The sequence below is a fragment of the Acipenser ruthenus genome, chromosome 26 (genome assembly GCF_902713425.1).
Source record: "Acipenser ruthenus chromosome 26, fAciRut3.2 maternal haplotype, whole genome shotgun sequence".
In the NCBI taxonomy this organism is placed as follows: domain Eukaryota; kingdom Metazoa; phylum Chordata; class Actinopteri; order Acipenseriformes; family Acipenseridae; genus Acipenser; species Acipenser ruthenus.
The window spans coordinates 5,138,984-5,159,235 of NC_081214.1; the positions used below are offsets into that span (position 1 = coordinate 5,138,984).

The 20,252-nt window shown below is 39.4% G+C and overlaps 1 protein-coding gene across 1 annotated transcript in view; it reads left to right on the forward strand.

Moving 5' to 3' along the window:
- The window catches only part of LOC117430346 (LHFPL tetraspan subfamily member 7 protein-like), a 75,889-nt gene that overhangs the window by 10,261 nt on the left and 45,376 nt on the right, over nt 1-20,252 (forward strand). Inside the window, exon 2 of the mRNA XM_059000745.1 lies at nt 8,371-8,509. Within this exon, the coding sequence (XP_058856728.1) occupies nt 8,371-8,509 (139 nt within the window). The remainder of the gene's footprint in view (nt 1-8,370; nt 8,510-20,252) is intronic.

Consider the following 20,252-nt stretch of genomic DNA (forward strand, 5'->3'; position numbering starts at 1 on the left):
AGAAAACATATTCATATAGATACAGTATACAGTACATATCCATGTACATGCACATACATAAAAAACAAAACAAAGACAAGATAACACAAGATTTAAAATAATAATAATAATAATAATAATAATAATAATAATAATAATAATAATAATACAATAAATAGGCATGAGTTCTAGCCTTTAAGAGATTCCGGACTTATACCCCTAGCCTCCTCCAGGTCATACCACACAGACCATTTAATAGAGACTGAACTTTTTCATCGCCTCAATATTTAAAGGGTTCCAAATATTCAAAAGTAATTTGCTTTTGAAAATCACCTTCTTAATCCATGATTTAATCTTTAAAAACAGGGTTTAATGATCTGGAATTAACCTCATCTGAACCAGATTGCTTTATCGAAAGGGTATTTATTGCCTTCCTAAATAGCTTCCCCTATCGCACCTTGTAACCTTTGCTGTGATTCAGCAGCTCTTTTCGATAGAGGCAGGAGGAACATGTGTTTATCAGGCAAACTAAATGGAACATGCCCTTTTGATCACAATGATCTTTGCTTTCTTTGAAGGGAAGTCTAGTGAGAGTCGACGGCAATGCTTGAATAGCTGCTAGACCCATTTGTATAGTAATTGTTGACTTTGCTGGGTCTTCACCACTTTAGAACAGATGTTACACCTCTCATCTATTGTGGACCTTGGTTAAGAGGTGCTGATGGTACATCATGGTCACCTGCATTTGCCGACACCTGTAATGCATGTAGTTGACATTAGTTTCCATCCCATATACCCCTTATAAAACTATGCCAGTGTATTAATTTCTGTAATCCACTGGGTGTCTTTTGACCTGTAGTATGCTGCACCAATTTAATATAATGAGATACTGCATTGCCTTGAACCTAGCCTGTCCATGGCACAAATAATTGAATGCATTTTATGCATTTCATGAGGGTGGCCAATCCTGATTGTGTGTCTTTGCAGACCTTTGGGGGTCTATTAATGTCTTTTGCACCGATAATGTGCTTTTTGTGTAGTGCTTTGGAAATGTTTCATTCTTTTCCATTATACTTTGCAGTGAAGACGGTAACACAGTAAAAGATTCAGCACTGCTTTCCCATTCATTGCCATCAAGAATAGGTTTAGGACAGTGAAAAACTCATTCAAACACGTCCCTTACATTTGGTTAATCAACACTTTGCCGCTGCAGAGATGCCTAGAGATGGATTACCCATTCTATATAAACTTCAACTGACGCTTTCAAACATTTGTGTTCAGACCCCCCGAAAAAGGAAAGAGGACTCCAGGCATCCTAGATCGACTGACTCCTCCCAGGTCTCAGCATCGGTTAGGAATGCAGGAAGCAGGTGCATTCAGAATATTGCTACAGTGTCATCATTTAAATGCAATTTAATCAGTAAGTCGTTATGAGTGTTCATATCCCCCCAAACTCAAAGCCAATTAATCATCTTCCCTCTAATGCCTTCACTTACCATACAGTAATAGCTGCATATATTTTATATTTTATAGCATATATTTTATTTGCAGTTTCAAATATCTGTACACCAACTGTGACCATAAAACTATTTCACCCATAACTATAAATGGTTGTATATAGAACTACTAACCTATAAAGTCAATGACATGTGTTTCGACAAGGAGTCTTCCATGTACTGTATTTCTAAAACATGCAATGGTGGTATATGTAGTAATACTAAAAGAAACTTACACAATTCAATGATAAACGTAGACTTGAAAACATTCTGGTTGTCTTCAAGCATTAAGAAAGTCGAAATGTTTGTCATTGTATTGTATTATAAGTTTATTTTAGTATTGCCACATAGACCTTACTGTGTCAGCACTGCAGTGCAGATTCTCCACAGTATCTTTAGAACAAATAACTTTTCGTTGCCATTTTTTGGCTGCTAAAAATTTTAAAAAAAAAAAATTCAGGCAAACCAGTTTGGATAACTGTCTGGACCAACAAACACATGACCTGCTACCTTATCCTGTTCTGTTTCGCTGGTGTTTACAGTGGATGACTATGTGGCTAATGACTCGCAAAAGCGCCTGGCTGGCCGTTTGAAACGAAAACCACAAGTCATGAAACCTTCTAATGAAAAGACAGGCATTTTTAATGTGGTAGTACTTTGTGCAGCAGAGGGTGTGTGTGTGTCTGTGTTTTGAGTCATTTATTTGTGATGATAAGTAGGTTTTCAACTTGCCAATCAGATATGCTTGTGCTCAAAGCGGCGGTAATTTATTCATTTGTTTTCTGCTTCAGGGCTTTCGCCAGCTTCGGTCCAGGCTGATTAATTAAAGTTGTACTCTCTGTGACAAACTATTTCACGAGAGTCGTTTCAAATTCAGGATGCTGTAGCTTAGAGGCTCTTGTGTTTATTTCTTGCATCATTTTTAATTAGCGCTAATTGATTGTGGACTTGCTTCAGGGATCGGAGGTGCAAACCTGTCTCAGACAGGACTGGCTACAAACGTGACTCCTTAATCTCCCCCAGCGATACTCTGAGATATCTTCTGTGGTAAGGCTTCACTGTAATATCCTCAAGTTCATGTGTTTTGCAGTGTCATGGGAACAATGTATGTGAGAAACGTCCATATCCGCCACCAAGATTTACTAATGCATTTATCTGAGTGATTCCCTTCAGCACCTCAAACCAGGAAGTGTCAGCACTTTGAATCACAGTCCATTATGCAGCGTAACTTCATGTAATTCATTTCTATGCAAAGTTTTATTGAATTCAGCTGAGCTGTTCCCATCCTTATTACAGTCACTTACAGTATATGTAGACTACTGTATGTGTTCTGTGAAAGTGTTTATTTATAACTTGAATTCTCATCAGTAGAGAATTCGATAAGAAAATAGCTGAAATGTCTCGGCTGATGCATATGAAATACTGAGAGAGACTATAAATTAAAAGTTTTCCAGGTTCTCAAAGGGTTTTCACCTGGTGAAGTTGCACATTCAAAGCAAACTTAACAAACATAGCGGCCTGTGCAGTACATGAATTAAGAAATTTGCACTGGGGGATAGTATAAGCTAGACCATGCATACATTCAGAGCTACGCAGCATGTGAGTTTGTGCTTCATGCACTTTTATAATACCGTCAAGGACTTCTTGAAATTATGTTACTATAATGATCAGGACCCATGCTAAAAAATCTGTTTGGGTTATGGGCTTTGTCTTAGTAGTTCCCCCCTGCATTTGAAGATTAACTTTACAGCACCATGGTACCATATCTGCACTCCTATGCTGCCATATCAAGACCACTATAAGCAAGTACATTGTGTGTAGGATGTTATAACATATATCTCTGCGTGTAGAGTGGGTGAGAGGACCGCAAATCAAAACTTAGGCACCCACGTAGACACCCCTACACATGACAACGTAAATCACAAAAAACAAAGATTGTAATCATGAATTTCCAATAAGCATAGAGCTTTTAGAACCATGCCATATGTTTAGTGCACAGGATGACATCTATACACAGGATAAGATGTACTGGGATTTTGTTAAATCCTAAACAGCGAGTTGTTGATTTCTCATACGTGATTCATAATGTGCAATATATGATTCCTAATCCATTGTGTTGCCATTACTGGGAATGCGGTGGTCTGCTAATGGGTTTCTTTGGGGATGTATTTGTTCAGACAGTTATTAAACATGCATATTAATCTTTAGTGCAAGTGGCAATAATATCTTTAATGGAAATAAGACAAAATATTGTGGTTTTGGTAATATGAAACAAGCTAAAATATCTGTACATCTTAATTTGTTCTTCCTCTGGCATTTTTTTAATAATTACGTTTTGATGAAAATGCCAATTTCAGGAGTTTAAACTTTATTTAGTATTCATTCTGCTCTGAATGGAAGGTTGAACAGTTTCAAGCAGAAATACCTGCACTGAATACTAATTCCATCACATACTGTGTTAGAGCTAATGGCATTGCTATCTTGAGGGCTCTTAAAGTGTCTTGTTTATGTTTTGGTATATTTTCTTTTATACCACGTACACAAAGCCTTGCAGGAAAACCATGCAGAGCAGATTACAAAAATATACCCATGACTGTCTGCTTTTGTTTTGGTGATATTGCAGGCATTGTAGGTGTTCACACCTAAAATACACCAGGCAAGTTTCACGTGTGGAAGTATCCTAGATAGTAAACAGCTACTAATAGGGTTCTAACCAGCAGTGTGGAAGTCCTTGATGATTATATTTAGTTCCATACTTGTAGTAGATTTAAAGAATTATCCCACCAATGAACTGGAAGATTAATGAAGTCATTAGACGAGTTGCTTTGAGGCTGTTATTTGTGACCTCTTTGTGAAAACAGACCCCTTTTAAACAAGTTCACGTTCACTTCACTCTTCATCTTGACTGCCAACCAGCTTGAATAAAAAATAAAACTCTGAAAAGAATCATGGATGTATTGTAAGCCCCAGTCCCATCTGGCCCTTACAGCAGAGAGCAGAAAGCAATTAGAAAAGAGGAGGGGGTAAATTAATTTAAGAGCATCTTCATTTCAGCAAAAGGGTGGCAACAAATTGACCCCCCCAAATGCGTGATTATTAATACACACATAACGTGACGTACCCCTCATCAATCACACGGAGCCGGCCGATGACAAGCGCCCCGTTATTAATAGCACCCGCATAAGCATCCGAACAGATCAAATGATAATTTCATTTTTTATCTGCCATTTTGATGTATTATTTACTGGAAACCATTGAGAGGATGATTCCATCCTCCTCCCAGCTTCAGAGCCATCCTTCAGGATGTTAACATCTATTTAATGGCACGAGAGCGACTGCTGAGCATATCTAAGTGTACCGACCAGTGGTGCGTTTGAAGCAGCGCTGCTAACTGTGATGCTTATGAAATAATAATGGAAGAGAAAGCAAGCCGGCACACTTTTCCACTGGCCTGCTTTCAAACTGTCTGAGGATTTCAGTTTGGGGCTTTGCTGTTTGAAAAACAGAGGGAAACAAGAACAACACACAAGCACGTAGGCAGCAACATATCGAAATGCCCTAGTCCTTGGGAATCACACCAGCTATTGTGGGACCCCTTTTGTTGTGCAGCTGTAGCGAACAGATCCAGGTATCACCCTTTTTACATACCGTATATGTATTTATGAAGTGGCCATGAGTGCCTAAACAGACAAATCTGCAACTTTCAACAGGCAGTCCCTCTACCCACTGTCCTTAAAGAGCCAGACTCCCCAGGGGAGCTAGTACAGTGTTGCATGGAGCAGACTTGCAATGGGAACCGTCATGCTAGAATGGGTACCATTCCATGAAACAGAGCTGATTCGCCATTAGGTTAACCATGTAAGCACTGGCACAGTATAGCAGTATATAGGCTGTTCTGTGGTATCTCTTCTCTGAAACAGGTTTGCTATGGAAGCTCTTTGTTTGCGGTCAGAGTGTTCCAACTTTATATATTAATACATATGTTTTTTTAGCAGATCTAATTATTAGAAGGCTGATAAATGTCCAAAAAATATCTGGGAATGCAGGGATTAAAGTCATTTGTTATGTTAAGATGAATGATTTTATGGGTTCATGGAACACACCTAATATTCTGCTGCATCTCTAAAATACAGGTATTGATTTCCATTAATACATTCTGCTGTAACAGATACAGTATTCTGTGCTACAGCAAAATATTGATTAGCCCGACACTTTAAATCTACTGCTTGATCCCGTGAGCATGTGTGCTTCTAACAAATAGGATGTTGTCATTTCATCCATAAAAACATACACAGCACCAGCTCCGTTTGATCAGCTGCAGTGGTGAGGAAGACCGCCTAGTATAGCCATGCAGGTGGTTGGAAAGCTTGCTTGACCTGCTTAGCAATGTGCCGGCCCCACCCCTGGGCTGCCTAGCCAGCCACCCTGCGCTGCTGCTCTGACGTCAGGAGGAGGGGGTCATGGAGAAGTCACGCTGCTTCTCCTGCTCGCTGTGTACGCTCCAGCTGCAGGTCTTGATTGGGGAGAGCTCAAGAGAAAGCAGTTGAAGGAAGTGACTGGGCCAGCCCATGAGGGGTTTAGCAAACCAATTCTTCACATGACCTCAAACAAACAACTCTGAACAACAGCTTCAACTGAGGTCATTTCAGCGTCCGTTCTTCAGCTCCCGGGCCTAAACAGCTTTTCATCCAGTTCATCTGCTAATGTGCTGCACCAGGGCATTGTGAAGTTCAACAGGCAGTGATGCAGAAACATCAAGGCGTTAATCAGATTCTAATGTTGGGATAAGTTAACCAGCATTTGTGTTGAAGGTGAAACATATTTATACAGCGTTCTCAATAAGAATATAGGTGTTTATATACAATGTATTATCATACCAATTGTGGTTCTTGGTTTTCCAAGTAGACTGGGCATACTAAAAGGGACCATTCTGACAACCAATAAGAGATTAGTTTATGATATAAGCACCCTCTTTATGCATCAGCTCCTTGCTCGAAATTGATTGCGTTTCTGGGCTATTTTTCATCACTTCAGGCAGCTCCTTCTTATTGGGTATTGTATAGCCAGCTACTGTAGGAATTGTTACTCTGTTGTGTATCAGTGACAGCAGCTTTTCTTGTGATGTTTACATTTAAAATATTGTACATACTGTATGAACAAGCCAGTGTCAAGATTCAAATGAAAATAATCATTGTTGTCTTTCTAAATAAACCTGGGCTTTCAATTAACTTTGTGTAGTGGGACTAATTGGCACAATGGAAAATAATACTTTACCTAATTAGCTAGTAGAGATTACTTGTGTATGACAAAAAAATACAGCTTCAGAGCTAAACCTTCAGAAAAAAATTCCATTAAAATGCAACAAACTGTGAAAACTGTGCGCAAGTATTTAATATTAAAACGGCAAAACATAAATGCTCAAAACACAGTTTTTATTGAATATAAATTAAATACATGAACAGTGTGCATTCTTTAATGATGAACTGCTTAGCTACTTTGTAAAAAAAAAAAAAAATTAATTAATTTTATATATATATATATATATATATAGTATGGTGTAATGAAATATCATTTTCTGTTTTTTGTTTTATTTTACTGCTATTATTCTATTTACACCTGGGGGTTGTATTATAGGGCTGTTATTTTAAAGAGGAAATCTGAATTTGGAATAGCTCGTTCTATATGAGAGACACATACATTCCCTGAGAGTAAGAAGCACATGGCTTACCGAACAAGAAAGAGTCATTACCATGCATACATGAATACAGTTCGAGTCAAACTCAGGATTGTTCAGTGTCCTGGGTGCCTTTCTCCATTTTTACTCTTATACAATCTGGTGTTTCTCATCATCATTACCCGGCATACCGCTGAGAATGGGACATCATTAGTCACTGTGCATTTCCGAGGCAGTGCCCCGTTCCCCCCCCCCCGTCCTGAATTATATTAACGAGACTGTGAAATCTTTATTCTTGGATTTTGGTAAACCCATTTGAGGTGAAGGGGGGGGGGGGGGGGGCAGCTCTGCGTGATGAAAAGACCTACCTTCTCTCTTCAGACTAGACAAGGGTTTTGATTCTATTCTATGTTTGAAAATGAAGCATCTCAGCCCATTCCAATTATAACGATTCCGCATCCATCCTAAGTACATTTTAATTAAGCCCCTGTCAGGCGTGAATTTTTTTGTCACTGGCTGGTTTTTATCTGTCACTCGAAGCACTGGAACACATTGAAGGGGTACTAATGACACTTGTATTAGTTGCATAATCCCCCCATGCATGTCATACATTTGCCATTATCGCTGTCATATGAATCCTAATAACCCAAGGAACACGAGACACCCCGATATAGACCGAGAAGTCAGAACAAAGCCTAATGAAAGGGTCCATACTATTCATTATCAATGTGCCGTTACCTGCTATCCAGCTATTGTATAAGGAAATGCATTCCCCTAGTCACTTAAGTGGCAGTTTAATCGGCATTGTTCGAACTAAGATGTACTTTTGAGACAATTTAATGGGCCATATTTCCTAGCAATTTTCTACAAGGAATCAAATGTAATTGTAACAGAACTTGCTGTAAAATAGGGTGGAATGTATCAGCTACGGTTATATAATCAACAGTTTATTTACATCCAAACAAATCAAAGTGTGCACCCTTTTTAAATGTTTTTTTTTTTTTATTATTATAATTATATTTCTTATCACTTACTCGCTTTCATACAATTTACTACCAAGTCTGTGAACAACAAAACCAAAGGCTTCTATAGATACAGATCACAGGCAGAACAGAGGATGGCTATCCACTGCTAACTCATGAGAAGGCCGGGTTCTGTGTGTGAAGGTTCTAGAATGGGACACGTGTAATTGTTGCTGCCCCGCCCTCCTTTTTGTTTCAGACGAGTGCTGTGCTGTGTTCGGGAGGCTGTGCCCTGCTGGCGTTGAGCTCCTTGCTGGCGATCATCACCATTTTCCTTCCCAGTGGGCAGTGTGAGCGGAGGGCGTGCACGCTGGCTGGATACATGCAGACAGCAGCAGGTGAGTGAGAGTCTCCTGGGCCTCTCCTGCAGGTTACCAGGCATTGCGCTTTCCACTCAGTTACTAAACTAGAGTCCATGTCTCCAAATATACCATGAGAACTGTTTGAACAATGAGGAAATAAATACAGTCTGGCCAAATGTTTTGCATCACCTAGAATTTTAAGACTGAGACGTAATTAAACCCCTACACCTACTATAAAGCAATAAATGCACCAATAGAAAATAATGTTAAACCTTTGCATGTATCACTTCCTAAATACAGTACAACATGTACAGCTATGGCCAAATGTTTTCCATCACCTAGAATTTCAGGATTGAGACACAATTTAAAAAAAGAAACTATATAAACATAATTTTCAAAAAGAAGTCTAAAAAAAAGTCTACTGGAACCCATAATAGTACAGTATCTCATGTTCAATTTCGAAATGTCACATTTTTAAATTGTCAGTTTTTGGAAAACTACAAAGCGGTATGTAATTCAATATGTTAACGTAACATTATTCAGCAGGTTTCATTTGACTTTGAAGCAAAATGCATTAATTCTGTAGGGTGATACAAAACTTTTGGCCATAGCTGTACATGAATATGAACAGTGCTAAAATAGGCAAAGTTTCTGAGAAGTGGAGAAACGTACTGTGATCCATTAACACTCTGACCACTGGCTAACCCCATGAAAAAACCCAGTGATCTGTACCATATTCTGTACATTTCCCCGTATATTAATAAAAGTGTTAGCAGAGGACAGGGAATCTGCCCTATACCTTATGCTACCAATATCCAGAAATAAGGTCATTATAATATCGATAGGACACATTTATCAAACTGTTAATGTTACATATTTTCCTTTCACACACAAAAAAAGCACCTCATAAAAGCACACCCACAGGGCCCAGGAATGCTGAACATTGTGACCAATCATGAGTCAGGTTTGAGGGTTATATCAGTGCAGCAATGTGGGGAAGCATTGTCCTGTGCCGTATACCGGATGCTGTACGCTGTTCTGTGGAGAAATAAAAGGTTTTACTGCTGTGTGCTGTCAGCATTAACTAGCATGGCAAGCACTCTATGAAATATCTTAACATGAACATTTCCTTCCAGGGTATAAAAGTGGACACATTTTAGGTTTAGTGATGGGTTACCCAGTATTTCTAAAATAAAGTTAAACATGCATTTATATTATGCTGTGACTGCTTTTAGCGGTTATGTGTGAAGATTCAAAATGGCTCACAGACCACACAACGACAACGGATACAGCCTCTGAAAACCAGTCAAGCCACAAATGTTGTTTTCAGTGTTGTCTGATTGCTGTGCCATGCTGTTCCTGGAGTACGGACCCAGTGGTGAAATACAAAGGATAAAACACACACACACACACACACACATACACACACACACACACACACACACACACACACACAGCTTTAAGCTAATATAACTTGTGGAGAATGAACAAGAAAAGATGCTCAAGTATATAAGAGAATCATGAGCGTATGTATGATGTTCAGTGCTACATGCTGTAGGTAATTGTGACCTACTTTTGCAAGATACTGAGAAGGTTTGTAGTGTGTTATCCTTCAGAGAATATGTTTCAGACCTTATTATTTTGTAGTTTACCTATGTCTCTATAACTTGAAGTCCATGGTATTATACTGGAGATTAAGCTGCAAGTCAGAAGCAAGTAGTTGGGACCATTTATTAAATTTGGAGAGGATTTTTTTTTTTTCTCTCAGTTCAAGTCTTGGTTGTCATGCCACTGGCACCCCAAGCAGTAAGAATGTTAACCTCCTTCAAATGAATGTACTGGATACCAGCAGGTAGAGTCCACTCACCAGGAATAAGCATTGCTAAGAACCACGGCTGAGTATGTACAGTATGACATTATACCGCAGAGTGATTTACTGTGCGTAGTAAAAAGAACATTGGATCTCTTTATGGCAGGTCAGCGGTTCAGAGGTGCTATGGATTTCTTTAATAAGGCAGCCCGTTCATTTCATAGAAAAGAAGCCCTGCGAGTATTAGAGAGCAACAATTTCGAGGCTTAATGTCCCTTGCATTATAATCCAGTAAATAGGCATATCTCGCTATTTCCTTACCAGAGCGTTCAAATTTATGATTCTAATTACTGCATGTGAAATTATTAATACGGAATTGCACACAGAGGCCTGGATCTCTTATTCTTAATAAAAAAAACAGGTCAAAGGGTGAATGAAGGAGCTGGTTGTGTGTCACCAGGGTTCTCAACAGGAATGTTTAATTTACCAGAGTCACAGGCATATTTTAGAGGGGGTTTAGATTTCAGTGTCATGAACACACACACACTCCCCATTGGTGGATGGGCTGCCAATACAAGAGGTACAGCGATGATCAGTACATCAATCATCAAACAGATAGGTTGAGCTTTGGACTGCTCCATTGAAAACCTTTCTTGTGTTGGTTGTTTCCTATTTCTGCCTCTGATTTATTATTGTTTTGACACTGCTGGATGTCCTGTTAGAAACGAGATACATGTTGGACTGCTGCACACGGATTCATAACTTACCTACTGTATGTGTGTGTGTGTGTGTGTGTGTGTGTGTGTGTGTGTGTGTGTGTGTGTGTGTGTGTTTTCAATATAAGGCTCTGAACTACCAGGCAGTGCACTGCAATGATTCATTTACATTAAAGAAAGCGAGGTGCATTTAAACACTGAGTCTCCCACCGTGCTAATGAACTCCCAACAAATAAAAGGGCAACATAAAACTATTCACAAATTCAAATTCCATTTTTTTGTTTCTTTAGAATCTGAGTATGCAATTAACATGTCAACCACCCTTTTGCGTATTTATGTTCAATGCACACTTAAGCAAGGCAGATGAGGCCAGCTGGCCTTCAAGTGGAGCATAATGGATAGGATTTGTCCTTGCTGGCGTGTGAGAAGTAAAGGACACACTGCAATGTGCTTTGTAATTAAGTAACTATGCAATCTAGTCCACTGTACCACCGTTTCATTGGCAATTAGCTTTCAGGTGAAATACTGATCATGTTTCTTGGAGTAATTAACCCTCACTGGGAATAAAACATAGAACTGTTGATGCACCACATTTGCCTGCTTTGGGATTATATAGTACAGGGTATTACATTTAATACAATAGTGTTAATTAAATTAATTAATGTATGATCTTCTACTATACTGTACACCTTGTAATAATTAAAAACATAAGGAAGCTGGATTGCAGTGTTCTGTATGCTCCCGTGCCCCTACTTTTGTATGTCGGAACATTTCAATCATGTAAATCCATTATATTCTGGATGGTACATTTCAATATGGTGATAGTAAACGGAGGGTGACATTGACAAGCAGGTTTGACTGTATTCCTCTCTTACCCATGCTCTGTAGGAGACTGTCCCAATTCAACTTATTCAGAGCTCCGATTTACATTATAAAGCGCTGTTCAGTTCCCCTCATAATATACAATTATAATAAATAAACCACCAAAACCAATTAAAGATACCACCTATGAATTGAATTCCAGTTGAACTGGAAGATGGAACACCAGTGTGTGGCCTCCTTCACGTACATTTGATGTGAGAGCAACTGGTTATTTCCATCAGTCTTTTGAAGTTTATCTGCAGATGTCCTGTTTGTTAGACTGTGAAATCCTGAGCAGTGTTTTTTGCAAGCTTTCTGGCTTTAAAGTTTCCGTCTGATGGATATATATACAGTGAATCAGCCAAGCAGGCAAACATACCCTTCTGTTATAAACTTCTTTAATTGGACAGTTTCTTGTGATGTGTTTTGTTCAGGTTTCTCTGTAGGAGCTGAAGCCAGTAATGGTTGTGTAAACCATATTAGCAGATGTTTCTAGCATTTTGTCCAATCCCTACATGTATAAACAGTATTATAAATAATTATGTATGTTAGTCTAAAATTATTACTAACTGTAGAGCTTTGGCGCTGTTAACCAGATTTTAAAAAGTACCAAATAACAAAACAAACTAACTGTGATAAAGATAACTGATGTGTGTGTGTGTGTTGTTTTTTTTTGTTGTTTTTTTTTCTTTCTTTTAAGTATAGTATGTTATTAATATCATGAAAGTTATGGGTTAACCCAAAAACTATAAGCCAGGTAAATGTATTTAGCTAATTTTCTACCACTTTGAAAGTAATTTTCTTTCCTTTACAAATCTCAAAAGAGGCTGGTCCTGTGAATGTGATTGAGGGCGATTATGCAGCTGAAGGACATTTCTTTGTCTTTTTATGAAGTCTGTGAGATGATGGTTCCAATTAAAGCCTGCTGCTTTCATCACACTTGGAACCGAAGCGCAGATTTGTAAAATGTGCTTATCTTTCTCAGGCTCTCCTCTTACCACTACTTTGCCCATTTCTGTTTGCAAAGCGGATTTGATAATTAACAGCCGCTAGCCGTGGAACTACAGCTACAATAATGTATTGTTCACATAAAAATATATATATTTTTATTTTTTTTTGAGGTGGCTGATTCTGCTTTATCTTCAGAGACTTCAGAAGTTCCCAAATGTGTCAAATGCACTAGATGTCAGCATCAAGCATATTGCCTCTTATTGGGTTTATTAACGTTATTGCAAGACCCTCTTATGTTGTGAAGAGATTTGCTGTAAGTCACATGTTCTGATTGCACCTGGGCCATTGCAGGGAGTTTGAATTCAACACATGAAGTAATTAGGTACGAGGATGCAGGAGGAACAGTCTTGCAGTTATGAGAAATATCTAAACGGAAAGTAGAAAATAAAAATCTAATCAAATGCCAAAGCCAGTTTTCAGGGAGTCCAGGCAAAGACATGATTACTGGTGGACCCACTTGAGAAACAATACTTGAATGTTTTATTTGTGGACGCTGGCCAGCAATCAGTCAATCCACGATTCTAAGGTAATGTAATGCGATACTGCACGTTATAAACGAGGGCGGAAGCCAAGACAAGAGAATGAGCATCATTGCCGAGAGAGCTGATCGAATAATTTGTTTAGTTTGTGTAAACATTGTCAGCATGAAGAAAGAAAAATTCAAAAATGACTATAAATTGCAGTTTGTTGTTGTGCTTGAAGGGAATTTTAAATTTCTGCAGATTTGTGAACAGACAAGGAGCCCGTCCAGCATCTGTTACAGAGCGTTTGTCAAAATCTGCATTGAAAACTGTGTGCAGACAGATTGGGGATTTGAAATGTTATAAAGAGTCCTATTAGATTTCAAGCTCATGCATTTGAAGGGGTCCTTCGTGGAACTGGCTGCTCTGTGAGCAGGAACTGAGCATCATGTCTGTGGGGCATCTTGTGGTCACTCTGGCACCTTTGTCCTGATGGTCAGCAGTTTCTTAGGGTCTCACTCGGATCGTTTTGCTCGATGTCTTAATATTTGAACGCTGAACCATCCCATCGTGGCTATTGATCAGCCTTCCTTTATTTTAGTCCTATTTTGTTGTAGATAGGCTAAGGTTTAACTGATTAACATCAGCACTATAGAAAGAAAAATAATTATAAACATAGTATTGAGCTTAATGGGAAAGGGAGCTTCTGAGCAACATTTCCAATTGGAGAAGTCACATGATCCATTGCAGTCTTTCCTGTCATGAGGACTAGACACAAACTGGTTTTGTTCCAACCAAGTTCCATTTGACAGCATTACACGGAATGCTGAAATACACACCATCATATATGGTTTGTCCGCAGACATCACATGGTCGGGTACAATCTCAAGTATGCAGTAACTGATGAACATGTACAGGCTTGGCCCATGCCAGTGTCAGGGGTGGAAAATGCTGTAGATAATGACAAAAATGTATTTCTAAAGACCGCATGGGCTTGCTATGCAGCTCTTAAAAGGCAGGAAATTGTTGTTTTTGTTGGCAAACACAAATCTAGACTTCAGTGATTGTTATGGAGCTGTTTATACTGTCCTTTTGCAAACAGGGACCACACCCTACATAGCATTCCTAATAATAATAAAACATTTAACTGTATCTAATTGCGCCTCATGATTCTAGAAGCATTAAGCAAGAGAAAGTCTTTGAATTTGAAAAGTATTTTAGGCCAAATAGTGGTTGACACCCATCTTAAATGCTGTAGTAATACCATAGCACAGTGATTTAATTTTCCACACCACCTTATAGTTCATAGATTATATTCAGGGCGTGTATGGAACATGATCTGAAAAATTTTGGTAACGTACTATCAAAGCTGTATAAAGAAACACATAACATAATAATTCAAAAATGAATACAAACCCTCTATATCCAGAAGGGATAACCGTTTATCGCCTTTGAGTTGTTCGAACATGATAGAGGCACACAGGGCATGTGATGTTATCAAATTAATTGAGTTAATTGAAATTCAAAGAGACTTTTTAAGAGAACATAACTGAAAGAAATGGGGAAACAACAATTTAAATAAAATTGCAATTTGTGGTTTTGGCAGACAAGGCGCTAAAATGTATGTCTGGCCTTTTCCCTAACCTCAAACAAATATATAGTTTGTACTGTAGGCATGCATATTGCATGGGCGGCACTCAGTTGAAAGCCTCTGCTTTGCCAAGACTCAGACATGCTTTGCGTGAGTAATGCTTCTTTTGGCTCAATTACATTCTGCTTCGGGGGATTTCATATTGAAAGGGAAGCGTAGCTGTTTTCTAGCACAGTTTTAGATCCATCACAATTGCATCTTGAAGTTGTTGTCTAAGGGTACCTCACTCAGTTCCGTGTTGATACTGTCTCGTTGCAAGAATTGCTTCTAATTGCTATAGAAATGCTCAGGTTACCCGTGCACAGTTTATTCTTGCCTGTGAGTTTCAATACTGCAAATACAGTCAAAATGTATTTTGTGATAAATGAACACTTCTTGAAAACTGCCAAATTAAATTCCTGATTGGTATGTACGTGCAGGCAGCTCTTATGTAGCTTTTTTGTTTTGGTTTCTTTGGTCAACACCTTGTAAGGCATCCCAAAGATAATACGAGCTTTGGAAATAATAACACTGTAACAAGCAAGCAGGCTGTAATTGAAAGGCATGATGGCAGTGCCGTGTCGGCGCGTGCTTTCATACAGATAGAGGTCCAGCTTTATCAGGGTGAATATACTCCCAGGTGCACTGCTGACCCTTCTTTAAATTCTGTGCTGTTCTAACAATGTGGGTTATTATGGGAGCTGGCGTAAGAAGTGGTTGGACCCTGATGTGCTACACGTACCCTTATAGAAAGTTTACCACAGTATTTTTGTGTAGTATTTTTGCAGTTTTATCATGCTTTTCCCATGGTTATACTATGCATTTACCATGTTTGCCATGTCTGGTTCGCCATGTTTGTTATTGTTCTTTATCATATGATCACACTCTGCATCTGTGACACTCTACATGTCGAATACGATGTCTGTCTCGATTTTTCGCCAATCTTCACCAAAGTTTTATCATACACTCCTAGCCTCCTACAGATGTTGTGGATTGCAATCTGGTTAACTATCAATTCTGTACAAATATTGTTAACCTTTCAGTTACTGTGTGATTGTTCTGCGATTAGGAGGACCCGCTGTATGCATGTGCTCTGGTCATTTCTATTTGTTATTGTAACATTATTATTATTATTATTATTTATTTCTTAGGAGACACCCTTATCCAGGGCGACTTACAATTGTTACAAGATATCACCTTATCTTTACATACAATTACCCATTTATACAGTTGGGTTTTTACTGGAGCAATCTAGGTAAAGTACCTTGTTCAAGGGTACAGCAGCAGTGTCCCCCACTGGGGATTGAACCCACAACCCTCCGATCAAGAGTCCAGAGCCCTAACCACTACTCCACACTGCTGCCCCATGAAAGACGATGACTGAGATTATATTGCATATTTTATGATAAAGTGTTTAAGATTAGGATTTTGTTTCTGTTGAAATTTCTCAAGGTTTTCAATGGTTTTGATTACATGTGCTTTTAAGGCAATATAAAAAATACTGTGGTGGATAGCCAGCATTTACCTTTTCTCTGTCTGTCAGAAAGGAGCCAATGACCAAGTCCAGCTCTGCTAACAGACCAATCAGCGATAGTCAGAGGTGGTCCCTTAACAGAGCAGAGAACTGCACTGACACAATGCAACAAGCGCAAGCAAAAAAGATGATTCACTTTTCTGCAGAGAAATGAGTATAAATCCAGTGAGTCACCACAGTGCCTGTTTAATATTACAGTACTGCGTATGTAGTGGAGAACCTTCACAGATCCCACATCGTTTTTAATCAAGTGCTACTGTGACTTAATCCAACTTGTCATCCAGTCCATTTCACTTATCTCATGCATTTCATACTGCTAACTGTATTTATTTTTTGGTCTACATTTTAGGGTTGCTTCTCAAATCAGATTAAATATATGTGATTTCATTGCGGTTGGTTAAGGTCTGCATTTTTAGTCCATAGAGCAAAGTTGTCTTTTATAAAACGAAAGTAAAAATATCTTTCCCAATGACGCCTTCGGATAGAGTTGACACAAAATTGAAACAGGTTAATGAGCTCAGTGGTGAACGATGATCACTACAGATTGAAATCCTCCATTTAGTATTCCTGGGCATGTCTGCAGCGGAAGTGATTTGAAAAAGGTCTTATTGCAGTCTGAATTATTCTTTAAGCAAAACCAACGTTACGGTTGACCGTGAGCAATATGCTGTGTACTGCAGGAGTAGTTTCCTATGCCCAGCACAGTGCCTGGCCTCATCTGGTAAACAGTCAAGAGAGATAGATGCCTTTGGTCTACAGCAAGACCTGGTCTGCGTGTGTTTGACCTACAGTAATACTGAGCAGACTGGATCACCTAAAGGTTTTTTTTTTTTAATTTAGTCGTTGCCAATTCGTTTTTATTATTTTCTCCCCAATTTGAAATGCACAATTATTTTTTAGGCTCAGCTCACCGCTACCACCCCTGCGCTGACTCGGGAGGGGCGAAGATGAACACACGCTGTCCTCCGAAGCGTGTGCCGTCAGCCACCCGCTTCTTTACACACTGCGAACTCACCGTGCAGCCGCCTCAGAGCTACAGCGTCGGAGGACAACGCAGCTCTGGGGCAGCTTACAGGCAAGCCCGCAGGCGCCCGGCCAGACTACAGGGGTCGCTGGTGCGCGGTGAGCCGAGGACACCCTGGCCGACCTAACCCTCCCTCCCCCCGGGCGACGCTCGGCCAATTGAGCGCCGCCCCCTGGAAGCTCCCATCCACGGTCGGCTGTGGAATAGCCTGGACACGAACTCGCGATGTCCAGGCCATAGAGCGCATCCTGCACTCTAGCGAGTGCTTTTACTGGATGCGCCACTCGGGAGCCCGATCACCTAAAGTTTTAATCATTTTGAGAAGTGTTCAGCATATGTGCTTCAGCTCGTCAAATGTACCTTGTAAAGATAGTTCGCTGCTTGAAGTCCCAACTCATTACTAGACTACTGTTTGAACAGGTGTTTTACCAATAGTAAAATAAAAAAATAAAAATCTCTTGTGAATTCCATGTGTTGGACACTGCAGCTTTAAGTGCTTGTGCAGGGGAGTGAAGACACAGGGATTTGTACGCCTGTCTGTTTCGTTCCGTCATGGTCCACGCAGAAATTGCGTTCTCCATCAGGTTATCTGACAACGTTTTTCAATCTGTGCAGTGCAGATATTGATGTGTAGCCAAGAAAGAGCTTGTTAAAATAATGAAATACCAATCCCCCGTTTGGGTGGGTGATCACGTTGTGGGGGATGAATTGCATGTCAGGAATCACAAGAGGGTAGGAAATAATCTCGGAGTGCGGCTGTAACTCTTCCCGTCCAGCCATAATCTTTGATCTGATCAGCACCGTGGAGTTGCTGCCTCCAGACATCCTCAACATCACCTTTGCCTGAAATACGGTCACGTAGTGGAGATGAGAACGCTGTGACGTGGGTCAGGCTAAGAAATCTGTATTGTGATTGTTGCCTAGGAGTGAAGAACAAGGTTTTAAAATCGAGTCTTATTTATGCTGCACTATCACTGTGCTGAAGATCTTTTGCTTAGACTTTATACTTTCAATTGTTACAGAACCCCCTGCAGTGTGAATCCCATGCTGTCCGTATCACAGAAATGTTACATCCTATTCCTGATCGTGTTGATATATATATATATATATATTTTTTTTTAAGGACACATCATAGGTAAAATAACTTAGGGAAATCTTTTTTTTTTTTTTTTTTTTTTTTTTTTTTACTTTTTACCATGGAACGTTCGCCAGGAGAAAGGATTTTTTTTAAATCATATACATTGATTTTATTTTTATAAGTATGACGCTACAGAATCAAAATATGAGTTCCTGGTATCGTGTCACTTCCTGTGTGGCCGGTCACATGCCCTGATTGCAGTTTGTTCCGTTATCTGTTGTGTTTGTTTGTTTTGGCCACCGTGCTGTTTTGTTTAGTTAAAGTATTTGGTTTGCTGTTTGTTCAGCCTTTTTATTTATAATAAACTCGCGCATCAACGCTTCACAATACTGTACACCCAAACCCTGAGCTGTCCTTTGTTTTTATACACTGCGTTCTGATTTGTCTTTTTATCATTAGCTTAAAAAGCTTCTTGTTGAGTTCTGGTATTGGTTATTTTTAGAGTAGACAAAAGAAAGCAGCTGCTGTCTAATCAGCACTACATGCAAATGCTACTGACAAAACTCTCTCTATACTCTTTAATCTCTAGAGAACAACTTCCGCACAGTCAGAAACAAAGGCTCATTTATTTCTCACTCCTATTTTCAAAACATGCTATGACATTGAGTGAGCCCAAATATACTGCAGCATCTCAGCAGTGTGAAGCACAGCAACAAGCTTATCCAAGACGTGAACACGTTATCAAATTCAAATGACACCTTTTTTCACTTGCAGTTTACTTGCATGCTTTACAGTAAAAGTATGTATTTTATATATTTCTATGAAGAACCTAATGCAGGTGTACACTGATGTGCAATGCTGCTGTAACCTCTGCTAGCTCCTTTTTCTAAGCAGTGTGTGTGTGTGATGGATGCAAATTAGCCTTCTTTTGTACAGTGTGAGGTTGCCAATTCTCACCCGGTCACCTTTTTCATTCCCGCTCCTTTCTCGCTAAAATTCTCTGCAAATTTGTAGCTGAAAAGTAACAGATGTATTTGGAAAACAGACACGCAACTGTATTTGTAAATACTTGCTAACCTGTGAATTAGTTTAAGCTTACTTGACGCTGCATTTCATGGAGCAGAGCGTAACATTCGGATCAAATAAATTACTCTGGAATTACTTGTAGATTATCCTTGTGGATTTATCGGTATTTATATTTAATACACTTTTGTAGATACCAGACAGAAAAATAAGGCAGTGGAACCATGTGAAACTTTATTAATTGCCGATGAGATCCCCAGGGGCACGGCTGCCTGCTTCTGCATAGCCATGTATAGACTGTGTATGTGTGTCACGCCACAGGGAAATTGATTTGTTTAGGTTGATTAGGTGGGTAGAGATTAAAAATCAGTCGTCTTTATCCCCAAAGGCAGGTTATGACTCAGAACGCAGAACTTTCAGCTGGAAATAACTAAAGGCTTTTCAATGGTGACACATAACAAGGCTGTTTCCATGACTGCATGAAAGAGACTTCATCCGCAACCATCTCTCTGACAGTACTGCACCTACCTAAGCTCCCACTGCTAACAACTGGTCCAGGGACAGTACGTCATGCCTCTTCTCATGTGCATTAACATGTGTTCAGTATTACTCCTTGACACAGATGAGTAAG